At 50.7% G+C, this 26,945-nt stretch overlaps 7 protein-coding genes across 7 annotated transcripts; 5 read left to right on the top strand and 2 right to left on the bottom strand.

The window, feature by feature from the left end:
- Positions 1 to 7,166: 7,166 nt before the first annotated feature.
- Positions 7,167 to 7,592, top strand: PG994_015290 (uncharacterized protein; the record flags this gene model as incomplete). Its single annotated transcript, XM_066866697.1, has 1 exon — positions 7,167 to 7,592. One exon carries the CDS (start codon positions 7,167 to 7,169, stop codon positions 7,590 to 7,592), a length of 426 nt encoding a protein of 141 aa, XP_066707611.1.
- Positions 7,593 to 11,350: 3,758 nt separating this feature from the next.
- On the top strand, positions 11,351 to 11,766 carry PG994_015291 (uncharacterized protein; the record flags this gene model as incomplete). Its single annotated transcript, XM_066866698.1, has 2 exons — positions 11,351 to 11,553; positions 11,592 to 11,766. The coding sequence occupies 2 exons, from the start codon at positions 11,351 to 11,353 to the stop codon at positions 11,764 to 11,766; spliced, it is 378 nt and encodes a 125-aa protein (XP_066707612.1).
- A 2,225-nt stretch (positions 11,767 to 13,991) lies between these two features.
- On the top strand, positions 13,992 to 14,366 carry PG994_015292 (uncharacterized protein; the record flags this gene model as incomplete). The annotated part of the gene is made up of 2 exons (XM_066866699.1): positions 13,992 to 14,049; positions 14,101 to 14,366. The coding sequence occupies 2 exons, from the start codon at positions 13,992 to 13,994 to the stop codon at positions 14,364 to 14,366; spliced, it is 324 nt and encodes a 107-aa protein (XP_066707613.1).
- Positions 14,367 to 14,941: 575 nt separating this feature from the next.
- Positions 14,942 to 15,821, bottom strand: PG994_015293 (glycoside hydrolase family 61 protein; the record flags this gene model as incomplete). The annotated part of the gene is made up of 3 exons (XM_066866700.1): positions 14,942 to 15,218; positions 15,269 to 15,404; positions 15,784 to 15,821. The coding sequence occupies 3 exons, from the start codon at positions 15,819 to 15,821 to the stop codon at positions 15,132 to 15,134; spliced, it is 261 nt and encodes an 86-aa protein (XP_066707614.1). The 3' UTR covers positions 14,942 to 15,131.
- A 4,901-nt stretch (positions 15,822 to 20,722) lies between these two features.
- On the top strand, positions 20,723 to 21,109 carry PG994_015294 (uncharacterized protein; the record flags this gene model as incomplete). The annotated part of the gene is made up of 1 exon (XM_066866701.1): positions 20,723 to 21,109. The coding sequence occupies one exon, from the start codon at positions 20,723 to 20,725 to the stop codon at positions 21,107 to 21,109; it is 387 nt and encodes a 128-aa protein (XP_066707615.1).
- A 1,264-nt stretch (positions 21,110 to 22,373) lies between these two features.
- On the bottom strand, positions 22,374 to 23,490 carry PG994_015295 (uncharacterized protein; the record flags this gene model as incomplete). The annotated part of the gene is made up of 2 exons (XM_066866702.1): positions 22,374 to 22,399; positions 22,581 to 23,490. The coding sequence occupies 2 exons, from the start codon at positions 23,488 to 23,490 to the stop codon at positions 22,374 to 22,376; spliced, it is 936 nt and encodes a 311-aa protein (XP_066707616.1).
- A 746-nt stretch (positions 23,491 to 24,236) lies between these two features.
- PG994_015296 (uncharacterized protein) lies at positions 24,237 to 24,722 on the top strand (the record flags this gene model as incomplete). Its single annotated transcript, XM_066866703.1, has 1 exon — positions 24,237 to 24,722. The coding sequence occupies one exon, from the start codon at positions 24,237 to 24,239 to the stop codon at positions 24,720 to 24,722; it is 486 nt and encodes a 161-aa protein (XP_066707617.1).
- Between the last annotated feature and the right edge of the window lie 2,223 nt (positions 24,723 to 26,945).

The raw sequence follows: 26,945 nt of genomic DNA on the forward strand, positions 1-26,945 counted from the left end.
CGAGGCTCATCGTTACCCCACGCTCTTATGCAGACCAGGGTGCTCACAAAAGAGTGATTGAATTTAAAACTACGGACAGTAGTACATGATGCAGTAGTCGGTCCGCGTCTATGCAACCTGCTAGGTAGTTCGATAATGATTGGTCGTAGATACAAGCAGGTACGCTAGACTAGGTTAGATTCCTTTTCATAAGAAATCCTTCATCAAGTTTTAATAGATATCAATACTGAGTATAACTACTTGATGTGTCTACATACGAACATGTTGGGAAGTAGCAGCCATGCATCTGGAATGTACTGGAAGAAGGAATGTAAGACATTATATTATGTATACGGTGATTCAACTTGAACTTTCTTATCTTGTTTTCCTGCTGATTCTACATGCTTCAGGATGAAAGGAGCCACTTACCTAGTAACAAGTAAAAGACCTGATAGTTACGGGACTGCTAAGCTGGGTAGTCTCTTATGGTTGACAACTATGGGCTGGATACGTAGAGCTTCTACATGATGTATCAAGACGGGCATCTGTGTAAATGGACGTAGAGTATATTTATAGATGAGCTAAATTGGAAGATCGTAGTAAAATTTGTAGTATACGATAAAATGAAAACTTCAAGCAGACATTCCCAACCTTTTCCCCAGAGTCTTGATCACTCACGAGCTTTGCGGAAGATATATTTTGTATAGCCAGGAAACCCGCCAGCTTCCAAAAGTGTATATTTACACTAAGTGTCTGAGACCATAAAGATACTACGGTACCTCTCTCGGCTGTACTGGTACATGATAAGAACAAGAACCCCAAAACTGCCCTGACTGATCTGGAAAGACTTGCATGCAAGCCACCGGTTCGTCTTCCGGACGGGGGTTGTAACCTAGTATATTAATGACGGCGATGTAACACTCCTTGAACCGGGAAGAGGTTCGTAATCGGGACTGCCATGAATATCACACTCTCAGTATTGGCCATATACACTTCTCTTGAAGTATAAGAATACTAAGGCTCCCTAAAACGAGGCATATGTCTTGCTCTTTAACCAGCCTGACGATACCTCTTCAATACACTTCACTTCTTTATTCTACATCGAAAATAAATCTCATAACAATTCACTTGCCTAGACTACATTCGCGATACCATGGCTTCCATCAACCAGACACGCCCCCAGCAATTCTACATGAGTTCACTGCCAAAGGCCTCTATCTTGGACTTCTTCTTCCCGGGATTCACTGGCATCTCTGTCACTATCGAGCAGTTGCTGGCTGGTAGGCGAAGTAGTCATGCTAGCTTGCTGTGCTTTTTCTTGGCTGCTTTATATTTTGGCAAACGGGCAGCCTTCACCATATGGGGATGGGTGGAAGAACATTTAAGTATGTACCCCCTCTATACCTACCCGACCTATCAGCGAGTCTTGCTAACGACGCTAGCTTCTACTGTACAAATCTCTAACTCAAGCGAGGTTAGAGACATGGTGGTACCTTGGCTTGCTTCACAGCAGTTCGCGTGCACCGCTCGATCATCACTCGTGAAGATCCGACGAGGTTTGGAAACCGAAGAGGCAAAGAAGAAGTCTCTGAGTTACTCTCCTTACAGAGGAACCTTTCCATTCTTCTATCAAGGTTATATGCTCTGGCTAAGCTCAATGGAAAAGGATGTAGGATTTCATTCTCAAGAGGTAATCACAATCTCCTGCCTCAGCAGGTCGCCCGCTATTGTGAAAAGACTTTTGGAGGATTGTCGAGAAGCGTACCTCAAAGCCAACGAGGGCAAGACATCGATTTTCGAGGACAATGACGGCCATTGGAGACGCAAAGAAGCGAAACGCATCAGAAAAATCTCAACAATCATCATGGACGAGGAGACAAAGGCAAGTTTGATGAAAGATGCCGAAAACTTTGTGCAATCCCAAAGGTGGTATTCCAGCCGCGGCATCCCATACCGAAGAGGATACCTTCTGTACGGGCGTCCTGGGGGTGGGAAGTCCAGTTTGAGCTTAGCCCTGGCCGGACGCTTTGGCCTCGAGATCTACATTCTCAACCTCTCAAACGTCAGTGCTAGCAATCTGCGCTCCTTGATTGCCGACCTACCTCCTCGCTGCGTTCTACTCTTAGAAGACGTCGATGCTGTGAACATGACGCTGTCCCGACAAGCCGACTCAGACACACAAAAGTGGGAGGATGGCAACTCTACAAACAGCCCTAGAGCCAAGGCCAAGGCTGGGTTGTCTCTTTCAGACCTGCTCAATGCTCTTGACGGGGTTTCGGCACAGGAGGGTCGAATATTGGTCATGACTTCAAACCACCCCGAACACCTCGATGAAGCACTCATCCGGCCTGGTCGCGTTGACCTGAAGATCGAACTTCCCCTTGCGGACAGCACCGTAGCAAAGGAACTTTTCTGCATGGTGTTCAAGCAAGCCGAAAACGACATTTGTGATCCAGAAAGGCCCGTGCTAGATGGCGAGACTGTTGAAGGGCTTGCAAAGCAGTTCTCTTCCAGGGTGCCGGCAAACACAGTCTCCCCGGCAGCAATACAATCATTTTTGGTGCAGCATAAAGACAACCCTCGCTTCGCTATCAAGGAGGTGGATAAATGGGTAACCGCTGCTACGAAGGGAAAAAACAAAGACCTCCCTACTTTCCGGGCCCATGCACGACCACTAAAACAGATGATAGAGCTACTCCAGCGTCCGAGCAATGGGACGAGGGGCAGAGCCTATCAGGCTCGCTAACGCCTTCTTCGTCCATGGCTTCAACACCATCCGTGGCGAGAAACGGGCTTGCACCTGCACCTTTCAAGGCTTGCAATATGGCAGACGCCTACGAAACGTCCCACGATTATCCGACCAAGACGTTGTGGGAAGATCACGCGCCTATGGCACAAATCTCCTCTTCCCTGGCGAAGTTTCACCTGGTGTCCTGCAGGGACGTGTGATTGCACTTGATCGATTGGAATCGTTGATTCATGAAGTTCTTTCAGGACTTTCTCTTGAACTCGAACCAAAGTCTCTTTATTCTTACTTTGATGGTCCAAGCAAGGATCCAAGCACATTTTCCTGGGTCGAGATGCAGCTGATGACTGCCATCCGAAAGCTCGCAGAGGATGGTCACCCTGTCCAAATGCAAGGCTCACTGAGTGCGAATCCGCAAAACTGGATCTTTCCCATCTGTGTACAGTGCAAAAAGGGGCAGAGTCAACACGAGTTGGCTACTTCTGCCTCTTCCACAGGGTCTTTTACACCATCTACGCACCATCCAGACGAGCTTGCGGCGAACGATAGTAACGCCATATACGCTGCCCTGCGTTGTTATTCCATTTCGGCAAGGAGGTCTGATCAAAACCTGCTCACAGTCAATCAGGTGACATCACTGGTCCAGAATATTCTTGAACAGAATTCTGGTGTACTTGCTCAACGACCGGTATTCGACTGCTTGGGCGATCGGGATCTGGACGCAGCATCTTGGTTCGTCAAGAGGCTTACGAAGTCACTCGAGGAGCTTGCAACTGCAAAGGGGGTGCCAAACACGCCGCCGCCATCTGAGTCAGGAGAAGAGTGCACAGCGGCAGGTGATGAGGCAGCGGAAATAGAAGGATTATTGTGGTAATGCCTGGAGATAGGCGAGCACGCATCGGCAGCGGCATGCCAAACACGATCAGCGAGATGGAGACGCAGAACAACGATGTAATGAATGTTTTTCTATTTAATCGTGTCGTGGTGTTTAACCGTCTATTCTACAAGAGTGTATGTGGTGAGCCCGAAGTGGCCATGTCTGACACTGCAACCCTCTTCTTGTTTTGCTCCAGACGCCCGCCTATTGACTGGAAACCTATAGTTGACATAGCTGAAAGCCAACCTGTCTCATGGGACTGTTGGGAATGACAGTCCCGCCGTCCTCGTCAGGGATGATGTCGTAGATAGAGAGACTCTGCCGCGCCAACAGGAGCTGCTACAATATATTCGAGGTCGGTTTCATACTCGGCATCGGCATCGATATCCACATCGACACCGGCGTTCGCGTCGTCACTGGCGGCTGGCTGGGCCTCGAAATCGACGGCTTCAGCATGGCGGCGCGATCATGTCGCTCGCCGTGGCTCGGTCTCGCATGGTAGGCGACTGATTGGCGAAACTGCGGCTGTCAGCAACGGAGTTGCATACACTCGACGGAACGGTAGCTGAGAGATAGGGACAGACAATCCTGTTCAAGTCCGGCACACACTGCCCGCGCGGGACGTGCATCGCCGTGCCCACCGCTCGTGTGTCGGGTTCTAGTACGCAAGCGCGCTGAAGACGTTGCAGTAGCGGCCGAGGTCCCGCGTCTTGTTTTGTGTGGGCCATGGCAGAGTTCTAGCTATCCAAAACGGTTCGGCAGCTTGCTGGGCCTCTTAGAGCATATTTCTGCGTGTTCATGGTGCTACGATAGCGTCTCGCGGAACGGTAGATACACTGTATAGCAAGTGCTGGCTTGCGGGTGGGAAATGTGAATGATACAGCAGGTAACGAAATCGGCTTCCTCTTCGACGGCAACCAAAACGAGTTCTCCGGTCAGACCACTTTCCGCTTTAGGAAAGCACACAGTGCGGGTCGTAGTATGCTGACTGTCTCTGGATGTAGTTACTGACGCCTTGGCAGGTACATCACGAAGTACTGTGTCGGTCATCCAATTCTGCACTCCACTTCAAGTAGTCCATCCGACTCTAGAGCAGACAATGGACGATAAGCAGAACCGTCATCAGCGATTACTGCATACCGGGCTTCGCTATGCATTGAACAAGGTTCTAGCGTGTCATCGATCCTGTTATGTTAAGAAGTCCTTCAAAACCATGGGACTAGCTGTGCAGCAGCACCTCTTGAACTTGACGATTTCCATGCGAGAGAGAAGCTCTTGGTCATTGGAGACTTACCCTGCAAATGCGACCGCCAAATATTGGAAAGAAGCGCTGTCGGCTGCCTGCCAAATGGCAGCGCAGCACAGGGGCCTCAAACTGAATGCAGCTTAGCGTCCAGCATCGTCTCTGGCTCCTTTGTCTGCTCCAAACCAACAACAATACAATCCACGTCCAATACTGGATACAGTTCCTAATTTCCGCCATACAGTATCTAGCGGTTCGCTGCTTCTGGAACCATCTGTGACTCATTTCGTTCGAGTCTGACAATGGATCTCTCTACCCCCGCCAAATCTGTTTCGCCACCGTCTTCGTTAAGACTGGCGCTGTCTTGCCCAGTGCATAGCCGCGAAAATGGATGATGAATTTGATTCGTATCTATACGATTCGTTCGACGACGATGGTGGTGCTCCTTTTGGCTCCGCTAGTCTATCTCCTCAGGCTATAATCAATACCCAGCAGAGCTGGCGAGCGTCGCTTGCACCTTCGGAGGGTTTCGCGTGGGAGGAATCGGTTCAGTGCGCTGGTCGCAGGCAGCTGAGCATCGAGCGAGCAACGCTTCCCTTACTGCAGCTTGCTGACTGGAAAGAGGACGAAGCCTACGATGATGAGCCACCTCGCTGCATTCACTACTCGATTAAGTTCAAGGTGATGTACAATAATAGAGTCCTTCTAAAGGATACGGAACCGGACCTTGTGCTTGCACCGGGTGCCTACTGGCTCAAGTTCTTACAGCCAAAGCTAGAGGAATTGGTTAGAGCAAAGCTCCGAAAAGCTAAAGATTCAGTGCAAATTGATGATACTACAGTCACAGTCTCTGTCCGAGATCGCTCGGCGCGCGATCTCGTTAAGTATTTTAGCAGTTTCGATATTGACTGGAGCCTTGTCGAGAAGCAGCTTCGGACATGGGCGCCTCTCTTTCGAGAAGGGAAGCCGCTGCGACTCGCAATCGCCTTTAACTACATAGATATCGACAGACCCGGCGACGCGTCAATGGGGGCCACTACCCGGGGGAGGTTATCTGCTACCCAAACAATGCTTGCCAGACGAACAACGCAGCTACACGCTAAAGCAACGACGGGTCATCAGACTACCTGGAACGAGCTCTACGAACGAATGCGATGCCCGGGACCTCCCTGCCATCTTGGACCATATTGCTGGCGTGATAGTGCGAACAGCAAACACTACAGGCTACGTACCCATCACTTCCGAAGCCTGATTCGGCATATCGAAGAAGGTCACCCCATCAATTGTCACGACGATGTGCCTGATTTCCTTCGTACGCAGCTCTATGCCGAAGAACAGCAGGATACAGAGCCCAAGCAGAAGCGCAAGCGCGATGTCTCTCCCCGAAATCTTCCATCTATCCAGATTACCAATGTCTTGCCTGGTCATAATCTGCGCCAAGGGCCTTCTAGCCGCCACCCAGCTGTTCTGACGTACAGCTCTCTGCAGCGACGCATCCATCGCGGCGTGGTCAGGGTACCTAGTGTGTGTTGGCCGGGTATCTGCGCCTGTCGCAGCGGTCGGCGTAGCGTTCGTCGTGGAGCTGGACTCGGTACGTAGATACGGAACCATAACGCCGGTATGGAACTTGAAGCAACATGATTAGTCCGGCTCCAGCGTCGATGTGAATGCCTCTGTCCATATGGATGTCGACGCGGATGCTGAGTGCGAAATCGACCCCGAGTGTACTGCAATAGCGCCTACTGGCACGGCAGGCGCCGACCCTATGGCCGTATACGACATCTGACTATGACGGCGGCACTGTCATTCTCACGAGGCAGAAGAGTCAGAGGCAGCTAGCTGCCTTCCAATGATTTCCACACAACCTATTTGCAGGCTTCCTATCTCCTTTGGCTTGGGGAAAGCGGGGACCCCCACCAAAGAAGCTACCAAAGCTACCCCGCCAAACCAAATAAGCTACCCCGCCAAAGAAGCCGCTGCGCTCCCACCCAAAGAGCATTGAAGCTAATCGTATGACAACCTTGATAGTTAAAGCATGATGAATACAGCTTGATGCTTTAATGACGATATCTGGTGGGCAATGGCGGTAACACGATATTAATAATATCTAAAGCCCTAGAGCGAGACCAGAGCATTGACACTAAAGAGTATGAGCGTTCGGTGAGATAAATAGAGTTGAAGCTGTTGGAGGAAGATAATTAAATTCACTTGGTTCATGTCCCGCTCAGCGGGACGGCTCAGCCTACGTAGCCTCGACAATTCTTCTCTTCGACCGTTTCTCAGTTGCAGCCGACGCGAAACGAAACACCACCCAAGACTCGATGGCTGAAGTGTTCGGCACCGCGGCCAGCGCTCTTGCCGTTATCGAGTTAGCAGTAAAGATCACCAAGCTTTGTGCGCAGTACGTGGAAGATGTTTCGAACGCGAGAGACGATATCGGACGAATCAATACGGAAGTGACGAATCTGAAGGCTGTCACCGAGAGCGTCCGCAAACTCCTAGACGGCCCCCAAGGGACAAAGCTCCGCACATCCCAGAATCTATACACCGCATTACAAGATGGACAAGGAGAACTTCAAAGGCTAGAAGAGGACCTTACCTCCAGGAAGAGCAGGAAAGCGATGAGACGATGCGGCCTTCGCGCTCTGAAATGGCCTTTCAGGAGTGAGGATGTTCAGAAGAAAGTTGATATTCTCCAACGATGCTCGCAAACAATCTCCTTGGCCTTACAGGTTGATCAAACGTAAGCCGCTTCTTCCAGTCCAGATATGCTCTCGGCTGCTCACGATCTACCCTTACAGAACCGTTCTCCTTAATATCGACCAAAAACTTGTGCTCGCCAGACTCCCTGTCGCACAAGGAGCCGCATTTGACTCACATGCCGAGGAACACAATCCCCAATGCCTTCACGGCACTCGAGTCGAGCTCCTAGCCGAGATTGACGGATGGATTCAGGACCTGAAGGCAAAAACAATGTTCTGGCTCAATGGCATGGCAGGAACGGGCAAGTCGACTATCTCGCGTACCCTAGCGCATACTGCCTCCACGGGTGGGTTTCTTGGTGCTAGCTTCTTTTTCAAACGTGGTGAAGGGGATCGCGGTGGCGTGTCCAAGTTCTTCTCCACCCTGGCAGCGCAGCTGTGCTCACGGGAACCGGCTGTTATCCCGCACATCCAAGATGCCATCGATTCCGACCCTGCGATCTTCGGAAAAGCGATGCGAGAACAAATCGAGAAGCTCATATTTCAACCGCTATCGAAAATTTCTAGAGCTGCTTACAAGAACCGTGCTCTTCTGATTATCGTCGATGCCTTGGATGAGTGCGAGCACGAGGAGGATGTCAGACGCTTGATACACTTATTCTCGATCTCGAAAAGCATACAATCGCCCCGGCTCAAAATCTTTCTTACCAGCAGACCCGAGCTTCCTATCCGTCTTGGCTTCGCTGCGATTAAAGAGGAATACCAACACCTTATCCTTCACAAGGTCGCTACATCCGTAATTGAGCACGATATCCAGGTCTTCTTCAACAGTGAGCTCACGCGAGTGAAGAATGACTACAACGCTTCCGTGGCAGAAGACCGACACATACCCGCCGTATGGCCAAGCGAAGACGACATGCGGATCTTGGTCAAGATGGCGGTACCGCTGTTCATCTTTGCCGCTACCGTTTGTCGGTTTGTCGCTGACCGAAGACTCGGGGACCCTGCAGACCAACTACAAGAGATCATAAGCTACCGGGCGACGGCTCAAGTCTCTCAGCTCGAGGCGACATATATGCCTGTATTGAACAAGCTCCTCAGCGATACGTTAGGCGAACAGAGAAAGCACACCGTTGAGCGGTTTCGATCGATTGTTGGGCCAATTGTTATTCTCGCTGAACCCCTTGCCCTAGCACCCTTGGTGCGGCTACTAGATATGCCCTTAAAGACGGTTGCCGTCACTTTGGACCTACTTCATTCTGTACTCAGTATTCCCTCTTCTTCCGACCGGCCAATCCGACTACTGCATCTGTCATTTCGCGACTTCCTTCTCGACCCGGAGAAGCGAGAGAGCAACCTGTTCTGGATTAATGAGAAGGAGGTCCATCGTCGGCTAGCTACGGAATGTCTGCAAGTCATGAATAGCTCGCTGCGGACGGATATCTGCCAAGTCCAAGCACCTGGGATAGCGCTCTCAGAGATCGATCCTGAGCGGATCAAGAAGCACCTGCGACCAGAGATGCAGTATGCCTGCCGCTACTGGGTTTACCACCTAGAGCATTCAGGTACACAGCTCTCCGATGGTGATGAGGTGCATAACTTCTTGATCCGCCACTTTCTCCACTGGCTAGAAGCGCTCAGTCTGATAAATAGAGTTTCGGAAAGCCTAGAGATTCTAGCCACGATAAGAGGCCTCACTGTAAGTTACGAATCAATTCGTTTCGTTAGGTGGCTAACATCCGTTTAAGTCAAGTCCTGCTAAACAACTCGACGCTTTCTTCGACGATGCGAACCGCTTTATTCTAGCCAACGTTTCTACTATTCAAGCTGCCCCTCTTCAAGTCTATTCATCTAGCCTCCTCTTCGCCCCGAAACAGAGCGTGATCCGTGCTATATTTAGAGATGACGTTCCACAATGGATAAAAACGTCGACCGGAGGTCGACGACAAGTGGGAATAATTGCCGCCAGACGCTCGAGGGCCACAACAATGCGGTCAACTCGGTGGCGTTCTCGCAAGACAGCAAGCTGGTGGCGTCGGCGTCGGACGACCATACGGTCAAGGTCTGGGACGCGGAGACGGGCCAAGAGCTGCAGACGCTCACGGGCCACAGCCTTAGGGTCAACTCGGTGGCGTTCTCGCACGACAGCAAGCTGGTGGCGTCGGCGTCGCACGACCAGACGGTCAAGGTCTGGGACGCCGCAACGGGCCAAGAGCTGCAGACGCTCATGGGCCACAGCCGTTGGGTCACTTCGGTGGCGTTCTCGCACGACAGCAAGCTGGTGGCGTCGGCGTCGCTCGACCAGACGGTCAAGGTCTGGGACGCCGCAACGGGCCAAGAGCTGCAGACGCTCAAGGGCCACGACTCTGGGGTCAACTCGGTGGCGTTCTCGCACGACAGCAAGCTGGTGGCGTCGGCATCGCACGACCAGAAGGTCAAGGTCTGGGACGCCGCGACGGGCCAAGAGCTGCAGACGCTCAAGGGCCACGACTCTGGGGTCAACTCGGTGGCGTTCTCGCACGACAGCAAGCTGGTGGCGTCGGCATCGCACGACCAGAAGGTCAAGGTCTGGGACGCCGCGACGGGCCAAGAGCTGCAGACGCTCAAGGGCCACGACTCTGGGGTCAACTCGGTGGCGTTCTCGCACGACAGCAAGCTGGTGGCGTCGGCGTCGGACGACCACACGGTCAAGGTCTGGGACGCGCAGACAGGCCAGGAGTTGCAGTCCACCTACATAGGCATTATTTTCCCTATATTATCATTTAGCCCGGATTCTTCATATCTTCTTACTGATGTTGGAGCCATTTCTGTTGGTGCCCAACCTAGTCAGTCATCACCTCCACAGCGCGAGGTTGCACGCCTTGGCTATGGTATCAGCGAGGATCACAGGTGGATTACTTGGCAAGGGAATTATTTTTTATGGCTACCACCTGATTTCCGGCCAACCTATGGTGGATCCGCTGTTTCCGGTTCTTTGGTAACTATCGGCTGTGCTTCGGGGAGGGTGTTTTTTATAGAATGCGACATGGAAGGGGTTGGAAAGCAGTGAGTCTTGTACAGTTTCCATTCTAGAGCTTTTACTCTTTATTTTCTCTTTTCTAATAGCTTTGAAAATGGAGGGTTCAGGGCCATGCCGGCTTCTTCGTGGTGCTCAATTTGGGATGCTGGAACATTCCTCAAAAAGGGGTTATGTACATATGCTTTTATGGTAATGCCTTCATGTGGTTATATAGAAAGCAGCGTGGAGCTGGTTCGCGACCCCGCGCTATTAAGGTTAACTGTCCTCGTGATTGATTAGAATACCTAAGAGCCTATATAGGATGACAGGTACATGCCAAGCCTTGGTAGAGTACAAAACCAGGCATCTGGTTAGCGGGTAAGCGTCACTGTGCACCTTTCCTAAAATAGAAAGTGGTCCAAGCGGAGATGAATTTCTCGGCCCCCAGCGAGGAAGCCGATTTCGTTACCTTCTGTATGGCGTCGCAAGCGGGCAGCGAGAACGTCTCACACGTCCACACGTCCACACGTCCACAATGTACATAACGTACTCTCAAGGAAGCCGTAGTAGGACTCAATCTACTGTAGTCGGCGACCCAGTTCAAGGAAGGATATAGCGTTTCGCTGATCAGATGGTCCTAGTACAGCTTGATACCACAAGACGTCTTGCAAATCAAAGACTGTGACCTCTGATCAGACCCCTCCGTGCCTCCCGTCAAAGCAGTCGCGAAACACCGACCTACATGTCGTCTGATACTGGTCTACGGATGTCTGTTGATGCAGTTCATAATTTTTCGATAAAAGAAATGGCCTTTGGTACTCCGAGTGACACACGATCAACCACGCCGGGTCAGATGCAATGTGACGAGTGGTATGAGCCAACTGTGGAATCTAGCCGCCAGCAGCATGCTGCTAGTGATGTAGTGACTCGGCGAGACGACAGACCTCAAGTCATCGCCGTTGGCGGTGCTACAAGCTGCCGCACCTGGCATGTTGTCGGACAACGTGGGTAAGCTATGCGCAAGTAAGAGTCCGCCCTCTGAGCAGCTTTTACCACGAAGTTAGCAGCGCCGAGCCGGCTCAGTACCAAAGCGAGCTTGACGATATCAACGACTTGATCGAGATTTTGGGCCGGGATTTCGAAATCGAGGAAAGCGAGCACGAGCTTCAACACAATAGAAGACACCGGCGGTCTGCGCGAATCGCGGCTAGGGGCTACTGAAGCTAATGCGAATTGACGGAATTGTATTCATTCAGCTAACCAGAGGCCTTCAGGGAATCGGTAGAATGGACAACCTACGGGCTACCAGATATCAAGAGACCACACCACAGTACTGGTCAGAGGTAGCTGTATGGAGATGGGGGAAATCGGTTGGTGTATTATGCAAATACTGCGGCAACATTATAAAGTCTAAGCGACTTGGGAGCGGCGAGTGGAACATCGTACTTTTCCGTGCCCAGAGCATAGTGGCGTGCTTGTAGAAGGAGAGCTGGATTGCATGCATAGTAAGAGAGGGAAGTGGATTCACTAGCTGTTAAAGGCAGTGACTGATCATGTTGGACACTGTCACACATCGATGGAGAAGAGCGCAAAGAGCACAATGACTTAGAAAACTGAACTGAATTATGGAGCAACTGCTAAAAACGCGTCTCGTCAACGCTGGCCTGAGTGCTGCCCACAATCTCCCGGCTGGCTCTGGCTGTTTCGTCGAAAAGGAAATACCTCCTATGGCGTCCATATCCCACTCTTCGTACCAATGAACCCCCTTTTACTTGATCTCTATGGTGCGTAGTTGGCTTTGGAAGCGTCACTTCCATCCCAATATTCCACATGCGGCAAATGCGACGAGGGTGTCGAAGGGGCAGATTACGCCACTCAGTCCGGCATGTTGGACATGCAGCCGAGTACATACGGTTCAGTGCCACGCATCGACAGCAAAATGTGTGTCCTTTCCCATGTTAGCTACGTTCGACATGGGGAAATACAGCATACCACACGGCAGCCTGTCCGGAGCCTTCATCCACTGCCAGCATATCTCACACGTCCCGAGCCGGAATGTCTTCAAGGGTCTTTGAGGCCCACAAAGTCCTTGATGGGAGATCTGCGGACACCGATATACTTGACAGCTTGCGCAAAGGACCTATCGCTGATCAGTGTGGTTTAACGTGGGGATCCTCAAGACGTACACATCGACAATGCTCCAGAACATAGCAGACCTCGGCAGTTTGCTCATCGCTTGAAATAACGGCGCGGCAACGACGACAATTGAGTACGTTGACTGTGAGGTCGATTAAAGCCGCCGCTCCGTTGATCATCGGGATTCTAGCTCTGAGCCTCTCCGTATGTCGGTAATGATCCCACACGTAAAACGAGCGTGGGTGGGAGCCGTCTGCTGAGTTTCGGGCCCCTCGTTACTGAGACAGTGGTCGTTCCCTGCAATTAAGAGAGGAGAATAAGACGACGCCTACGGAACCACCAAGTAGGGAGAGTGAGTGGCTACGAAAGAAGATAAAAAGAACGGAAGCAAAGTATTTAAGGCATGGGGAGAGACCACAGAGCGCTTATAGTTTCTATGATACAGTACGCACGACCGTGTGCATTGTACAATATATGTTGTAAGCACAGTGAAGCAGCATCAAGAGAGCAAGTGACTTGCTACGTGAGTGTGCTGGTGCCTGCATGATCTCCACCCTCCATGGGTCTGCTGCTGTTCGCCAATATGGAGTGGCGGCGTCATCAACACCTCTATCCATTCTGGGGTCTATATCTAGGCTATTGTAACATATGGATCTTATCGTCCTGTACGCCATAAACGCGCGATCATACAGCCCGGTGTCCATAATCCGAATGCAGTTGGGAACAAGCTGCATGTGAGTCGGCTACAAAAAAGCGCTTCCTCCTCGAGGAATCGCTAGCTTCGCAACAAGGCCTACTAGCAGATGATGCCTCTGAAGAACCGGCGCCTGTGTAGTGTTACCGTCCGTCACGGTTCTGCTGCTATGAACGACGAATCAGCAACTCTCCCCATCCTGAGGTGTATATCTACCCTACTGTAGCTTATGCATCTTGCAATCCAGTATCTATGCAAAGGGCACCCGGTGCAAATGTAAGATCCGTCTCTTCTGAAACAGGGTTACAGTCCCGAGTGAATCACCGCTTCATGTTCTTGATGCCTACAGTATCAATCTTTCTACAATGTAAGCGGCTAAAAAGCGAAAAGAGCAAGAAGCTGAACGATTGATGACACTGCGCTTTCATTTTGGCCGTACATACAGTTCGGCTTCAGTATATATGTCTAGTAAAGTAATGATTGTAGTATAGTAGAACTTCAAGGCTTCCATCACTCCACCTTTCCTTACTACCTGAGCTTTTTTTACTCATCCAAAACATCTTTGCAAACGAAATTGGTATATATAGACAGCATATCGAGAAGGACAGCCACGGCAATGTCAGCTCACTGCAACACATTCCTTGATGATTCGGAAGCGGAAGACGACGACATAGGTAAGTCGATGGTTAAGCAAAAGATGGCTTTTCATTAACTAATTGATGTAGGAACGAACAGTAATTTATCTAGTGATGTACCAGACAGCCCAGGCAGTCTCAAGGACTTCATCGAAGACTCGGCCTCAAACGAAAGCAGTTTCGCTATATCAGAGCAGCACAGCCCCTCGACCGGTGACGAGGGTGAGTCCAGCACGTCGAGATCCCCCCAGAGGAGCGATCGCCCTCCGATGTTGGACATCTCTACAGGCTACTTGCAAACCTACATAAAGCACTTGTCCTGCTTCAGAAGTCGATGGGGGTCGTGGAAGAGCTAGTACTACAGCAGACAGCGTCGCCAATTTTGGCGGAGGATAGGAGCAGGTAAAGCATACGAAGCGCATAGAGGGTTATGCAGGTCTGGATATACCTTTCACCACAGACGCATCCTGCGGTTCGTTATTTCTAGGAGAGCGAGATACTATAGATTCATCAATGGAACAGCTTAGCGTGTCGAGAGCAGTGGTCATGCGCATCTCTGTCTTTGTGCCTCGTAGAGATATGGAGCCCCCTCCCCGCTGATTTCGTATGCACCTACCCACACTGGCTCCCAAGTGGCGTCAAACTTGATGGCATTCTCGAACACGGTGGGGTTGGAAATGGTGGTAGGCAGGTGGCGTTCCTTGCTGCGAGCGCAATATAGTCTATTGATTTTGTTGAATCCAGTATCGACTGAGAAGTCGAAATAGTCGTATTGATGGTTGACATGGTGCGTAGTAGCTAGAGAAACCAGAGTAAAGGTATGCTTTGAGGTTGTTTATATGCAGGGAAGCTGTTGAATGGAATAGAGCAAACGGCATGGGAAGAACAGAAAGAGATCACTGGGAGATAACAGGAGTAGAGTATTTATAGTGTGCTACTCCCCTAACACCCGTGTAATTGTTATGCTAACAAGACAGCGTCAAGACACAAAGCTTCCTTCCACGCCTTCCATTCGAGTTTAACGCCAAAACCTCACTCATGATGACCGGTATGCGAAACGAAAAGCTTCATTCCCCTGCCTTACGAGAAATTGCGTGGAATCTTTCTTGCTGAAGAACCTATCAACATTGTATGGGTAGAGGACCTGGATTCGTGTAGTTTGTAGGTACCGGCCACCACAAGTTCACATGGATACCGGGGTCATTCTCCTGCAAGCACGTTAGGTATCACGATATGCTACCAATTTTCTTCTGCTTACTGAATAGGCACCAGGAAGATGGACTCCAGGGAACTCCCTAGTGCCCGACCCAGACACAGACAGCTGAGCGCATGCTTGGAAGAACTGTCTCATAGTTATAAGCAGAGGCCACCGCAAGATAAAGACAATGTTCTTACTTGTGCACCGCCAATATTATAGGCGCCATGTAGACCGAGGTGCTCTACTCGAAGCAAGTAGTCTCCAGCGACTATACACTGGGGGATCCGGACAGACAGTTCGGTTCGTCCCTCCGACGGCCACGTCAGCTGTGAGATGCCAAAGTCTGGCTGTTCCTGAGCAATCTTGAACCAGACGTCGCCGTCGCCGTCGAACGTCTTTGCCGTATGCGCTTTTGGAGCTTTGGCCATGTAGAATGCCACTGGGCCGGGGTGTTGAATGCTGGGGCTGACCCGAAACCCCACTGTCTCCCCAGCTATGACCTGGCGAATTCCGGCGCTATAAGGGGGACTCCCCAGTTCGTCGCATCGGATCTGTGCTGCGGAGGCATGCATGACCGGGCTTTGGCTCTCGTAGTTCGAGGTTTGACGGACATAGCTGTGTACAAATAAGTCTTTGGTGGCAGGGGCACGCATAGGAAGGGACTCACGCCCAGTCTTCCGTCACTTCACCATCATGTATCAGGTTAGGGAATATGTCTTCCAACCATATCAGTCACCCATCGCCTGGCAGCCGTGCTCTCGATTACTCACAGTGGGCGTGTACCAGGCCAAGCAAATGCGTAATCAGAATAACATGCTTCATTCTGCTCTCTTCCTCGTTGAATCCACGGTAGTCTCCGGGTTTCTCCTTAGTGAGCAGCTAGTATGTCTAATATGTAAGTTAGTATGACAAGGTTCTGGGCAGAGCCACCGTAGAAGACATCGACCGGCTGCCTTAGCAATCCTATCTGGGTCAGCAGCGAAGCTGGGGCCAGTTCCTGATTTGGGGCGGAAGCGTGCCTGGGCCAGTCCATATGCTGAGAGGAATAACAGCCCAATGCAGAACCCGATCCAGTTCCTAGTCGGGACCCTTTCTGCTGACCTGGCTCTCGTAAAACCAGGATGTAAGGCCGAAGCCAGTTGCGGAATTGATTGACTCAGATAAGCTACGTTCTCGGTGGGAAGCCCCAAGCATCGAATTGGCTGCAGCGGGACATGAGGCTAGTTCAGACGCGAGGTTTCCTAGACAACGAGCCAGATGCAATACTCGGAGCCCCATGCGCAAACAGATACCCTCAAAGCCAAGCGTCAAGCGAAACTAATAAGGTCTTCCGTATATGCAGTTCAGCGCTGGATTGTGATGAGCAAGGGTTTCCTCCAAAAGTGTGGTTACTAAAACGTCCTCTTTAATAGATATTGACAGATATACACAAAACTCAGCATTCTGTGGCTGTACTAACCAGTAATCGAGCTCTAAAACATAGCTGAAGCGTTTCCCCCGGGTTTCCGCATCCAGTACGCAAAGCTATGCAACCAGTCTTTTCAGCTATCGTCGGCCTCCGCGTATAACGTCCAGATGGCGCTCGTTTCTCAATTCCTTTTTCAGGCCTTATATTTCTTGTATTTCTTAGGCTGCCTTACTGAGATGATTATGCTTCTTGCTATCCTGTTGGCCATCCCGGGGGCAGCCGCTTAATTTGCATGGTTTATATAGAACAGACTTCGGCCAGTTTTTGAGACAAACGACGCCTACCGTCATGTTGACGAATCCCTTGTACACCTTGCTTTTATCACAGTTTACTTTACTATCGTCATCTGGGGGATGGTTCTATTCCTGAGCCTCGAGCCACGGTTAACTGGACGAGCTAAAGAACGCATCTCACGTATCGTGAAACTGCTTATAGTGATTTGGGCAGCATCCTCTATTCGAACCATCTTCTTGGCCTGGAACTGGTCTCTTCCACTGGATGCGGCAGGGTACGTCCACCTCGCTGGTATTTGCTAAGTGATGGTAATTTGTCTAGGTATCGTCCTTTGTGCAGGCTTGGTATGTCTCGGCCATCCACCTCATCTGGTCGATTCTCAGAGCTCCCTAACCATAGAGCAGGTACTTGCTGATACGATGGGAATGATAGATATCATGGGTGGTGTAGCTGGCATATGGGCTTAGATGGGCATCTAGCCTTTCAAAACAGTGAGCAGGTACAGAATATGTTGTCCCTCTTAAGAAGAGCCGCCTTTGTACAAGCTAAGGCTGGGTCCATTTGAGGGCCCTGTCGATCTATGTCGTTCACATTGGTTGTAAGGTTGTTGAATGCGGTGGAGATGTAAACTAGGAAGCTGGGTTTCCCTAAGAAATTTACGTCGTTATTATATAAAACATGCTTCGTCCTACCAAACCTCCCATTCCACTCTATTCTTGTTGGGAGATACCTCTCCTCCCTTCTCTGCAAGTCTACCAGACTCCAGATGTATCTAGATTATTCTATAGACACTCTGTCCACTTCTGACTAGGTCTATAAAGACCTAGCCTGCAACCAGGCTTCAGTGGTGGAAGGCCAAGGCATTTAGACAATACACTCCTTCACCCCTCTCACAATTCTTAGTTCTGACACTAGACTTTATAGCCTCCATCCTTGCCCCAGAAAAGAACTAACGGGCTCCAGTAGGATAAGGGACTTCCATACCCTACATGTAGTCGTAGTTCACAGACGGATAAAAGGCTTCCTCCGGGTTAGCTCTCCTCATTGATAGCGTCGATGAAGTGCGTAATAGATAGAAGTGTGCACGGCACCGTTGTGGCCATGTAGGCCTCGGCCGTGCTGGGGCGGGCGTAGGGTATCTGTCCCGTGAGGCAACAGAGGCGACAACTTCATGTCGTCCAAGAGAGGATGAAGGTTAGGGTAGGCCGTATGCGGCGGTGTGCGTGACCTCTGAAGAGTATAACGTAAAGGTGGAAACAGCCGCTCATGATCGATATACATAGCTGGTATACACTGCGATTCAGGCTGGGGTGCGTTGAAAGAGGCTACATTGGAATCTGATTTCATACTCAATAGAGATGGCTTCATCATGTCGACCTAGTGCTTTGAGTGTGAAAGCAAGGTTATTCATGCTGGTCAGCGTGGAAGGATGATCCGGCCCGAGTTTCTGCTTGCGAGTCTCCATCACTTCTATAAACAGCTTCTCCGCTGCCTCCCATCGGCCTTGGTTCCAAAACGTCGACGCCAGGTTAGCCATGCTGGTCAGCGTGTCTGGATGATCCGGCCCGAGTTTCTGCTTGCTCGTCTCCATCACTTCCACCTCCAGCTTCTCCGCTGCCTCCCATCGGCCTTGGTTCCTGTACGTCGACGCCAGGTTGGCCATGCTGGTCAGCGTGGAAGGATGATCCGGCCCGAGTTTCTGCTTGCGAGTCTCTATTACTTCCATAAACAGCTTCTCCGCTGCCTCCCATCGGCCTTGGTTCCTGTACGTCGACGCCAGGTTGGCTATGCTGGTCAGCGTGGAAGGATAATCTGGCCCGAGTTTCTGCTTGCGAGTCTCCATCACTTCCACCTCCAGCTTCTCCGCCGCCTCCCATTGACCTTTATCTCTCAAGACTCCACCGAGTATCGAAACACTATCCAACGTCAATTCATGATCTTTTCCAAATATCTCTTCCCTTGTAACCCGCGACTTCTTGGCTATCCTTTCAGCTATAGAATACCTCCCTTGCGCCTGTGCATACTAGCCTGCATTGTACAGGATTAAAGCCCAATCTTCTAACAATGTTAGGCTGTATGGACGGTAGTTCAAAGCGCTTTCAGCGTGCGGAAACAGCTTTTGGCAGACTTCCCAATTTTTATAGGCACCAGTCGGCACTTCCTATGCCATCCGCCTGAGGAACTGTTCCTTAAACCTTTCTGTTTCCTCCTCCGTATCGAGCTATCTTCTTGTCGACAACTGCACGAGACCATGTATCTCAAGGACGTCACCATCTTTGTTCGTAGAAACTAAAGAGTAGTTTCGAAGTGTTGCTAAATCCTCTTTAAATATATCTCTAGAAGATATATTAGAGGAATCGCTTTGGTTAGAAGCATCGCTGTTTTCGCTCGTATCTTGACTCGATCCGTCGTTAAGCGGTCGTAGCCACGACTCTAAGATGCCCTGACGATTAAAGAAGCTTATGAGAGAAAGTAGATCAGCCGCTGACCGCCTGTCCGATCGAACAGCATCGAAACAGATCTGTCACGTAACAATGACAGAGTTCGATGCGTTCGGATCTCGTCGGAGGTCGTCTGAGTCGTGGTTTAAGAGACTAGTCTTCTTCCGTTCGCTTTTTCGAAATTCATCTAAATATCTTCGGATTGAAGTTCGCGGGGCTCGCTGCTGGATATACGCTCCTGCTTGGCTAATCGCTAGAGGCATATATTCCAGTGCTTCCACTAGCGCAGGACCAGAATCCATGTCTGGCTGATCGCCAGCCTTCGTGGCGAGCAGTACCAGTGCATCGTCTTTATCCATCGGGTGTACCTCGATGATGCTTTTGTGGTCTCCTGTCAGCTTGAAGGCGACCCTCTTGTTTCGTGTTGTGATCAGAATTGACCCGTTTGAAGCCTGTGGCAAGTAGGTCCACAGAGCCCTCCGCGTGCGTTCGTTCGCTGCGTCCGAGTAAGCGGTGCTCTGTTCGTTCTCGAAGAGGACGTCAGGGTGGTCGGCGTTGTCCAGAACCAGAAGCCATCGTCCATTCCTGTCGTTGCGAAGCCACTGTTCCACGAGCTGAGGGATGTCTGCGTTCGGCTGATTTCGACCGGGGATCTTAACATCATCGGCTATCTTTCTAAAATCCTCCTCTATACGGGCGCGGGTCCCAGCATGGACCCAGAATACCCATATGTCTTCGTTCTTCTGCGACGACGCGGCCTCCCTGGTCTGATAGCAGCACTCGATTGCCAGCTGTGACTTGCCGACCCCGCCGAGCCCCACAAGGGCAGTGCGGGAGGCTGGGCTTGAGCATGCCTGTAGTAAGGGGTCGAAGAGTGTCTTGCGGTTGACGAAATCGGTATCGCGGCGGAAGGGGATGTTGGAAGAGGGTGTCGGCGGTATTTCTGGTCGTTCTGTTAAGGTTCTATTTAGCCTGTGTCGTGGTACTACAGAGGAAGCCGCTGAGGCTTAACTTACCTGGGGGAGGTGCACTTGCAGAGACCCGCTGTTCGTACCCACTTGAAACCCATGGTTTATCCCTTTAAAGGCGACTGATATCCGCTCTGCCATTTTGAAGATTCGATCGCGGTATAACTCGACGTAGTGGAATGTAGAAAATAAACTGCAGAAGAGAAAAAATGGGATTGGCTCAGCTGGCCTGCAGTAAACCACGTAGGAGGCCTCTCAGGCAGGCTGCGTCTGCACGTGACATAAGACGGCTTCTCTACACTTACGCCAATGAGACATAAGCCATTCCGATCCCACCCGCACACACCGTTCAGTATCGTACTGCGAAGAAAGTGCGGACTTCTCTTCCTTCATTCCGAACACCATGGCTGATCCCGTGAGTCTTGCGCTTGGTCTGGCCGGCATTCTTACCCCCGCGCTACATTGGACACGGCTTCTAGTTGAAGACCTCTGGAAGATCTCTGACGCTCCATCCACCCTGAAAACCCTCCACGAGGATGTTCGCTCTGTCGAGGCAGCTCTCCAGTCACTCGATTCAATCAGCCCGCCGCAATGGGAAGCGCTAGGAGCAGCTATCCTCGAACAATCGAAAAGCGCCATCGATGCTTGTACTAAGTCCTGTACCCAGTTTAGGGATGACCTACAACGATGGACTAGACACTCCAATGAGGGCAGCATGTCAACACGAGATCGGCTGACCCTGGGCTTCGTCAGACAGAACCAGGTCAAATCGATGTCCGAGCAACTATAGAAGTATCAAGTAGCTCTCAACCTGGTGATCGGCACGGCAACTCTGTAAGTATCATATCAACCTTTCTTGGCTATCTTTGTCTATACTCGGCATTGGAAAGCACGGTTCCCGCAATCCGACCATTACTGCCAGTTCTGCTGCGCCTGCTCAGCCCAGTCCTGTTCAGCCCAGTCCTGCTGGCAGCTACTGATATGGTTCCAGAACCCATATTGGGAAAATGGATTTCGGTCCTGCTTCTCTTCGGCGTGTCTTGACGAGGATAAGCCTCTCACCTCACAAGTGCTGAAATACCGCTACACATGCTCACGACAGGGACCCCTCGAGTGTCTATTTCAAATGCTCAAGAGCCATACATTAGCTCAAATGCTATACTGGATGCCGAAGACCAAGTGCGAATCGATGTTTCAGGGGACTTCTCCCGCAGACTTCAATTTGGATAGAAAGATGAGACAGAAGCAAGTTGAGTGGAGGACAGGGGTGGCACAGGTACTGTATGTATAATGTGTTGGGCCTCGTTGGCGGCGTGGGCCGCCAGGTTGAGCAGGCTCTGGCGCTTGTCGTCCGTGTATCACACGTAGTACGGCTTGCTGCTGTCCTTGCAGAACGGCGTCGGCTTGAAATAGGGGGCTGGGACCTTGCCGTCTCCGAGGTCGAAACGGGCCGTGGCCACGATGGCGTAATCCCAGCTGCTGGCCCTGGTGCTGTCCTTCTTGGTGTCGTCCAATGCAATCGTCAATGTAAGCGTCTGCAAAAAGAACCTTTGACATGAATCCGGCCATCGCCAGCTTCGACGCTCATTTCATCTTCTATTATCACAGTATGCGCGAGTTCCTATCTCGTGATCGTCGCATCCTTTATTAATTTAGTCTTATAATTTTCTTTGAGACCACGACCGCCATCGTTACCCCAAAATGCACAATCCTTACACGATCGACCATTTAATACTCAACCAGCATCTGCGCCGGTTTGCTTCAGCTCCCAAGCATGTAATGGGGATGTTGAGCACCCAAGACATCTCGCCTAGCCCGCACACATTCCTGCATCAAAGCAAGAGCTTCAGGTAGCCGGCCTTGGCCCTCGCACGTATAAGCAAGGTTATTCATGCTGGTCAGCGTGTCTGGATGATCCGGCCCGAGTTTCTGCTTCCTCGTCGCCATCACTTCCACGAACAGCTTCTCCTGTCACTCCGTCTCGTAGATTGCCCCAGTCACCTGTATGCGGGCAAACTCAAGAAGCGTCGCGTCCAGGTCAGACTGCCAATCCTCTAGCTCTGGCTGAGCTTTTGCTGCCCTGATGCGGGCAAGTAGCTCGGCAGCTTGGAACGCCACCAACTGAGTGTAATTGTAGGGTCTTGCCTTGTCTAGGTGGTCTTCCCTCAGCATCTCGAGCACCTCTTGGCCCATGACGTCTTGTGCAAAGATTGAGACCATTTTGACCGTAGTATCTCCCAATCTGATGAACCATGTGTGACTTTTGCTGTATTCCTCCATGCAAATTTCAAGATTGTCAGGCTTCTCGAACCTGCCATTTTCGGCAATGACCATACATCCGTCACTACACTCGCAGATGGTGATTTCTGTCGTACAGTCTGCGGCCTCCGTCACGGTTGTAGTCGTATCGTGCGTCGGAACTTGGACCTTGCCATTCCTTATCATATCCCGTACCTCCAGAGCATCTTTTGTCTTCTGGTCATGGTGCGACGTGCTGTATTTGCGCATACTCTTGGTTGCTGCAATGATGTGCAGGTGCAGGTGGGGGATGCTTTGATCTGGGAAGAGGTGCAAGCCGAATTTGAAGTCTTCGGCCTGGAGCTGATGTATGCTGCTCTCCAACTCTTCGTAGTGCTTCAATGCAAGCCTATAGCCTTCGTCGTCCTTGCTGCCCTTGGCATTATCGATGGCCTCTCTTTGGTGAGCTAACACCTTATTCCGAAATTCCGCTTTCTTCCAATTCGACTTGAAGAGATCGATCATGTTGTCTATCAGATAGACATTCTCCTTATTCAAGGAGACACCGTTGTAAACGCGCTTCCTAGGAAGAGCGAGTAGATGGATCATGGACATGCCGGCAGATGAAGCCTTATCGTACTGTGCGACGTCAAAGGATGCTCGATTGCCAATGATGTAAACCTCATCGTTTTCTGCCAGCTTTTCGTTAGGCGGATCTGTAAACGGAGTGCGAGCCTGCACCCATTTGTCGATCTTGGCGTAGTCATGACCCTCATCACCTTCCAGGTAGGCCTTGACGTCTCCCGTCGCCTGACTATGCGCCCAGAATTGCGAGATTTGCTGGGCGATCGCGTCTTGCTTATTGGTAAACTCATACTGCATCCCATCGAGCTCCGTCTTGTACAGTTTCTCAAAGTTTTTACTCACAGTCATGATGCCGGATGTCATTGAGCCAGACATATTCGAGAAAGCTTCAAGTGATGAAAATTCAATTGTGGACTGCTTTCGACAAATTAAAAGATGTACTGAAGTCGTCCTTATATAATAAAGCATCGGTATCAGGTGATCCAGCTCGGGACTTTTGCCAGCCGCCCTTGGCGCCGAACCGGCTCGTAACCCTTTCCCTAAGCTGGCACACTTGAACTAGAGTCAGCATGATATATGGAACCAGACCAGACACCTAAAAGAAGATGAGCATCTATGGCTGCTTGGAAGCAGCGTTAGAAGCGGTGCAGGCCCTGTTCTAGATCTCACATAGTGTAGAGCCAGAAATTACGCGCTTGGTCTCACGCGGTCGGCGTTATTACAGCTCTTCTATCTGTACTCTCTTAAGTCACATTGGCAGGTACAGGTGCAAGCCCGTTTCTCGCTACGGATGGTGTCGAAGCCCCGGACGAAGAAGGCGTCAGCGAGCCGGATAATCTCTGTCCCTCGTTGTATCTTGCGGTATGAAATTCATAACGCTAGAAGTAGCTTCAGCTGGCATGATCCGAAACATATGCACGAGTAGGTGCGAACTAGAAGAACTAATGAATTATTGGAGAGCACTACGAGGTCTGATGTGTCAGCACACAGGTTACGCGCTACCTACAGCCGCGCCCTTCCTGCCCACCAGGGGGGCCCCCTCAAAATCTCAATCTCCCCTGGCACCCTCTCTCCTCAGATTTTGAAAGTCAAAGATGGCCCAAGAAGGTATTGGCGAACAGGAAGCTTGGCTTGCAAAAGACAAGGCAATTGTCGCAGCTGCCTCTCCGTCGAAACCAGCAATCTCTGCTAAGGACAAATTGCAGACAGGATATTATGGTGGACTAGTCACAGCAAAAGGACACAGATCTCACGATGCCCGGTCCCAACCCACTCCGAACAACGACACTACGTTTTCCAAATTCTGGGAACATAAACTACTGCCCAGGATCGTCCAGATTCTCGAAGCCAATGTTCAAGGGGCTTATGTTATCAATATCCTCAAGGGTGCTCGATCTGGAGAGCGGGTTATAAACATTATGAGTAAGGAAAACTGTGCACAGGGCCACAGTGATCTATTTGAGTCGGCAAAGAATGGGCTGTTACCAGAGGAGTTCCGCACCAATACAATATTCGATTTCCGTGGCGGCGAACTTGTCTACTTGGCCGAGTCGAATACAAGTAAGGCACTGGTGCCCTAACACACTGGCTACTTGATGGTGATGACAGTACATCCTTTGAAAGTCATCTCGTCATAGAAGGAGCAGATGGCAAGGGTCGTTTTGCCATTTGGATGCACATAGATGCCGAGAAAGAATCTGGTTCTGAGTTGTGCTATTGAGAGTAGAATCTGGTTGGTGCATACCGCAAGCAGGTTTATCGTCATCGTCATCTAACATTTTTCTCTGATCCCAAGACCACATGTATAGGAGGATAGATGTGTATCTGGCCCACTTCTTGTTCTTCGGCGACCAATCGTATAGATACTTGTTCGCTACTATCAGCGAAGCTGGGAAGATACGGTACGTTGTACATTTGAACTTGCGTGTCGCCAACCTGAGCTTGCCTTTCAAGCGGTGTAAATGCTCCAAGGTAGCCAGCAATGTAAGCGGATTGGTGTTGGAGGCCTTCACCAGATGAGAAATGAAACGCTGAAGCAAAAATGCCTCGCTTTCCACTGAACTATCGGAGACGCCTCCAGTCCATTCTCGACAACACCTGGAGGCTTGATGAATCCCAACTGCATCCGACGATGTTATGTGGGAGAGGAGATCGTGGGCAGTACGTGCTAAAATGGACGTTATGGCTTCGCTCACGGAGTCTAGGCTTAGTCGTTCAAGCGCAGTTGTATTCATGGCTCATTTGGTAGCCTGACTCACATAAGAGATCCAACCAAGTTCCCATGCTGATTGGGGAGACCAAGTGCACATCTATGGCCATGCTTCTCATGCCGTATCAAATGACGGCTGTTGTTTAAGTAGTGTTATATCTTTCGAAATACAGGTACCGCATCTGTAATTGTTGCATATGCAGATCACGGGTATAGGAACGGATAAGTCCACCAACTTAGTCATAGAGAGCCGTTGTACAACATTGGAAGCTCACCGAGCAACCCGAATGTTGGCGCCTCATATTTATTTGACAATGTTTATTATATAGACTATGGCAATATCCTGAAGTACGGCTCTTAGCACTCGGAGAAGCTCGTGTTGGGTTAAGCAGTCAAGACCTTGAGTCTATGCTTTAGCAATGCGGCCTTGGGAATCGAACGTCTCCATATTATCCTTCTCAAAGTGGCCAACCACTTCTCGTCCGAGAACCTGCCCAAGCCGCTCCTTAAGGCCCATAACAGGCCATATAGGTACGCGGATGTAGTCAACCAGTATTTGCGCATCGCCCACTGGCGCCTTGTGTGGTTTATGGAACATCATCAAAGACGCAGCTGGAACTGTCGCCGTGTAGACAATAAAAGCATCATTGTTCTTAGAAGTTGTCATCAAACGAACTCTGACATCTTTCGGCGAGAAATTAATCCCCTCTAGATTATCGGCATAGACCGAGTTTTGAGCAATGGCGATCATAACAGCGAGGAAGTATTGGTCCTCGTTAACATTGCTCGGTACCAGGCGGTTGGCGCGTATCTTCTGCAGCCGGTGCACTGGGCCGTTATCTGGCCCATTGCGCCCACGCGTCATGCGTAAGCGTTTCTTGCGCATTTTATTTAGATTACTCCGGTTGACATATGCTAGTATTGGCGCGTCGCTGGCGATGTTGACATCCATCAGCAGCTCTACATCCTGAGGCCTACATCTGCCTACCGCAACTTGCCCATTCTACACCCCTGTAGAGCGCACGGCGGAGCAGATCGTGGCGGAGCAGACCAAGGGGATTTTGCGTCCGCCTTCGGTCAGTATCGAGGAGGAGACGGCGGCGGAGGGAATGGGGGAGCAAGTATTCAAGCTCCGGTCTACGGCTTTGGTTCCAATCGACGACGTGGGCGACGTAGCCGAGGGGGACAAGCTCCATTTTGTTAGCCAGACATTCCATGCACCCACCTTTGAAACCCATCAGGTCCGTCTTCCGAATGGGTGCCGTAGTAGAGGTAAGGCCTGCTATTTCGGACGAACAATCGTATTGCAGATTCGGGCAGAATCGCGTTGACCAGCTTATGATTTTCTGTCGATAATCAAGAGCCAATCTTCTGGTTCGGGTAGCGTAAATGAGTATAGACAGCTTGTAATTATTGTGAATAACGCTAAACGAGTAATCTTGGCGGTCTTTAAAGCGCGGGGCGGCCTGTGGGCTCGTCTGGGCGCTGCCGGTAAGGGCCGCGCCGTTCCTGGGTACTTCCAATTGCTGGGTGACGGTTTGAAGCTTAGCGGTGGGCCACTGGATGATTGCCTGCTAGTTGTCGATGATCTCTT

The sequence above is a fragment of the Apiospora phragmitis genome (genome assembly GCF_038363925.1).
Source record: "Apiospora phragmitis strain CBS 135458 chromosome Unknown utg000016l:1.0-887042.0:1.0-888152.0, whole genome shotgun sequence".
Taxonomy (NCBI): domain Eukaryota; kingdom Fungi; phylum Ascomycota; class Sordariomycetes; order Amphisphaeriales; family Apiosporaceae; genus Apiospora; species Apiospora phragmitis.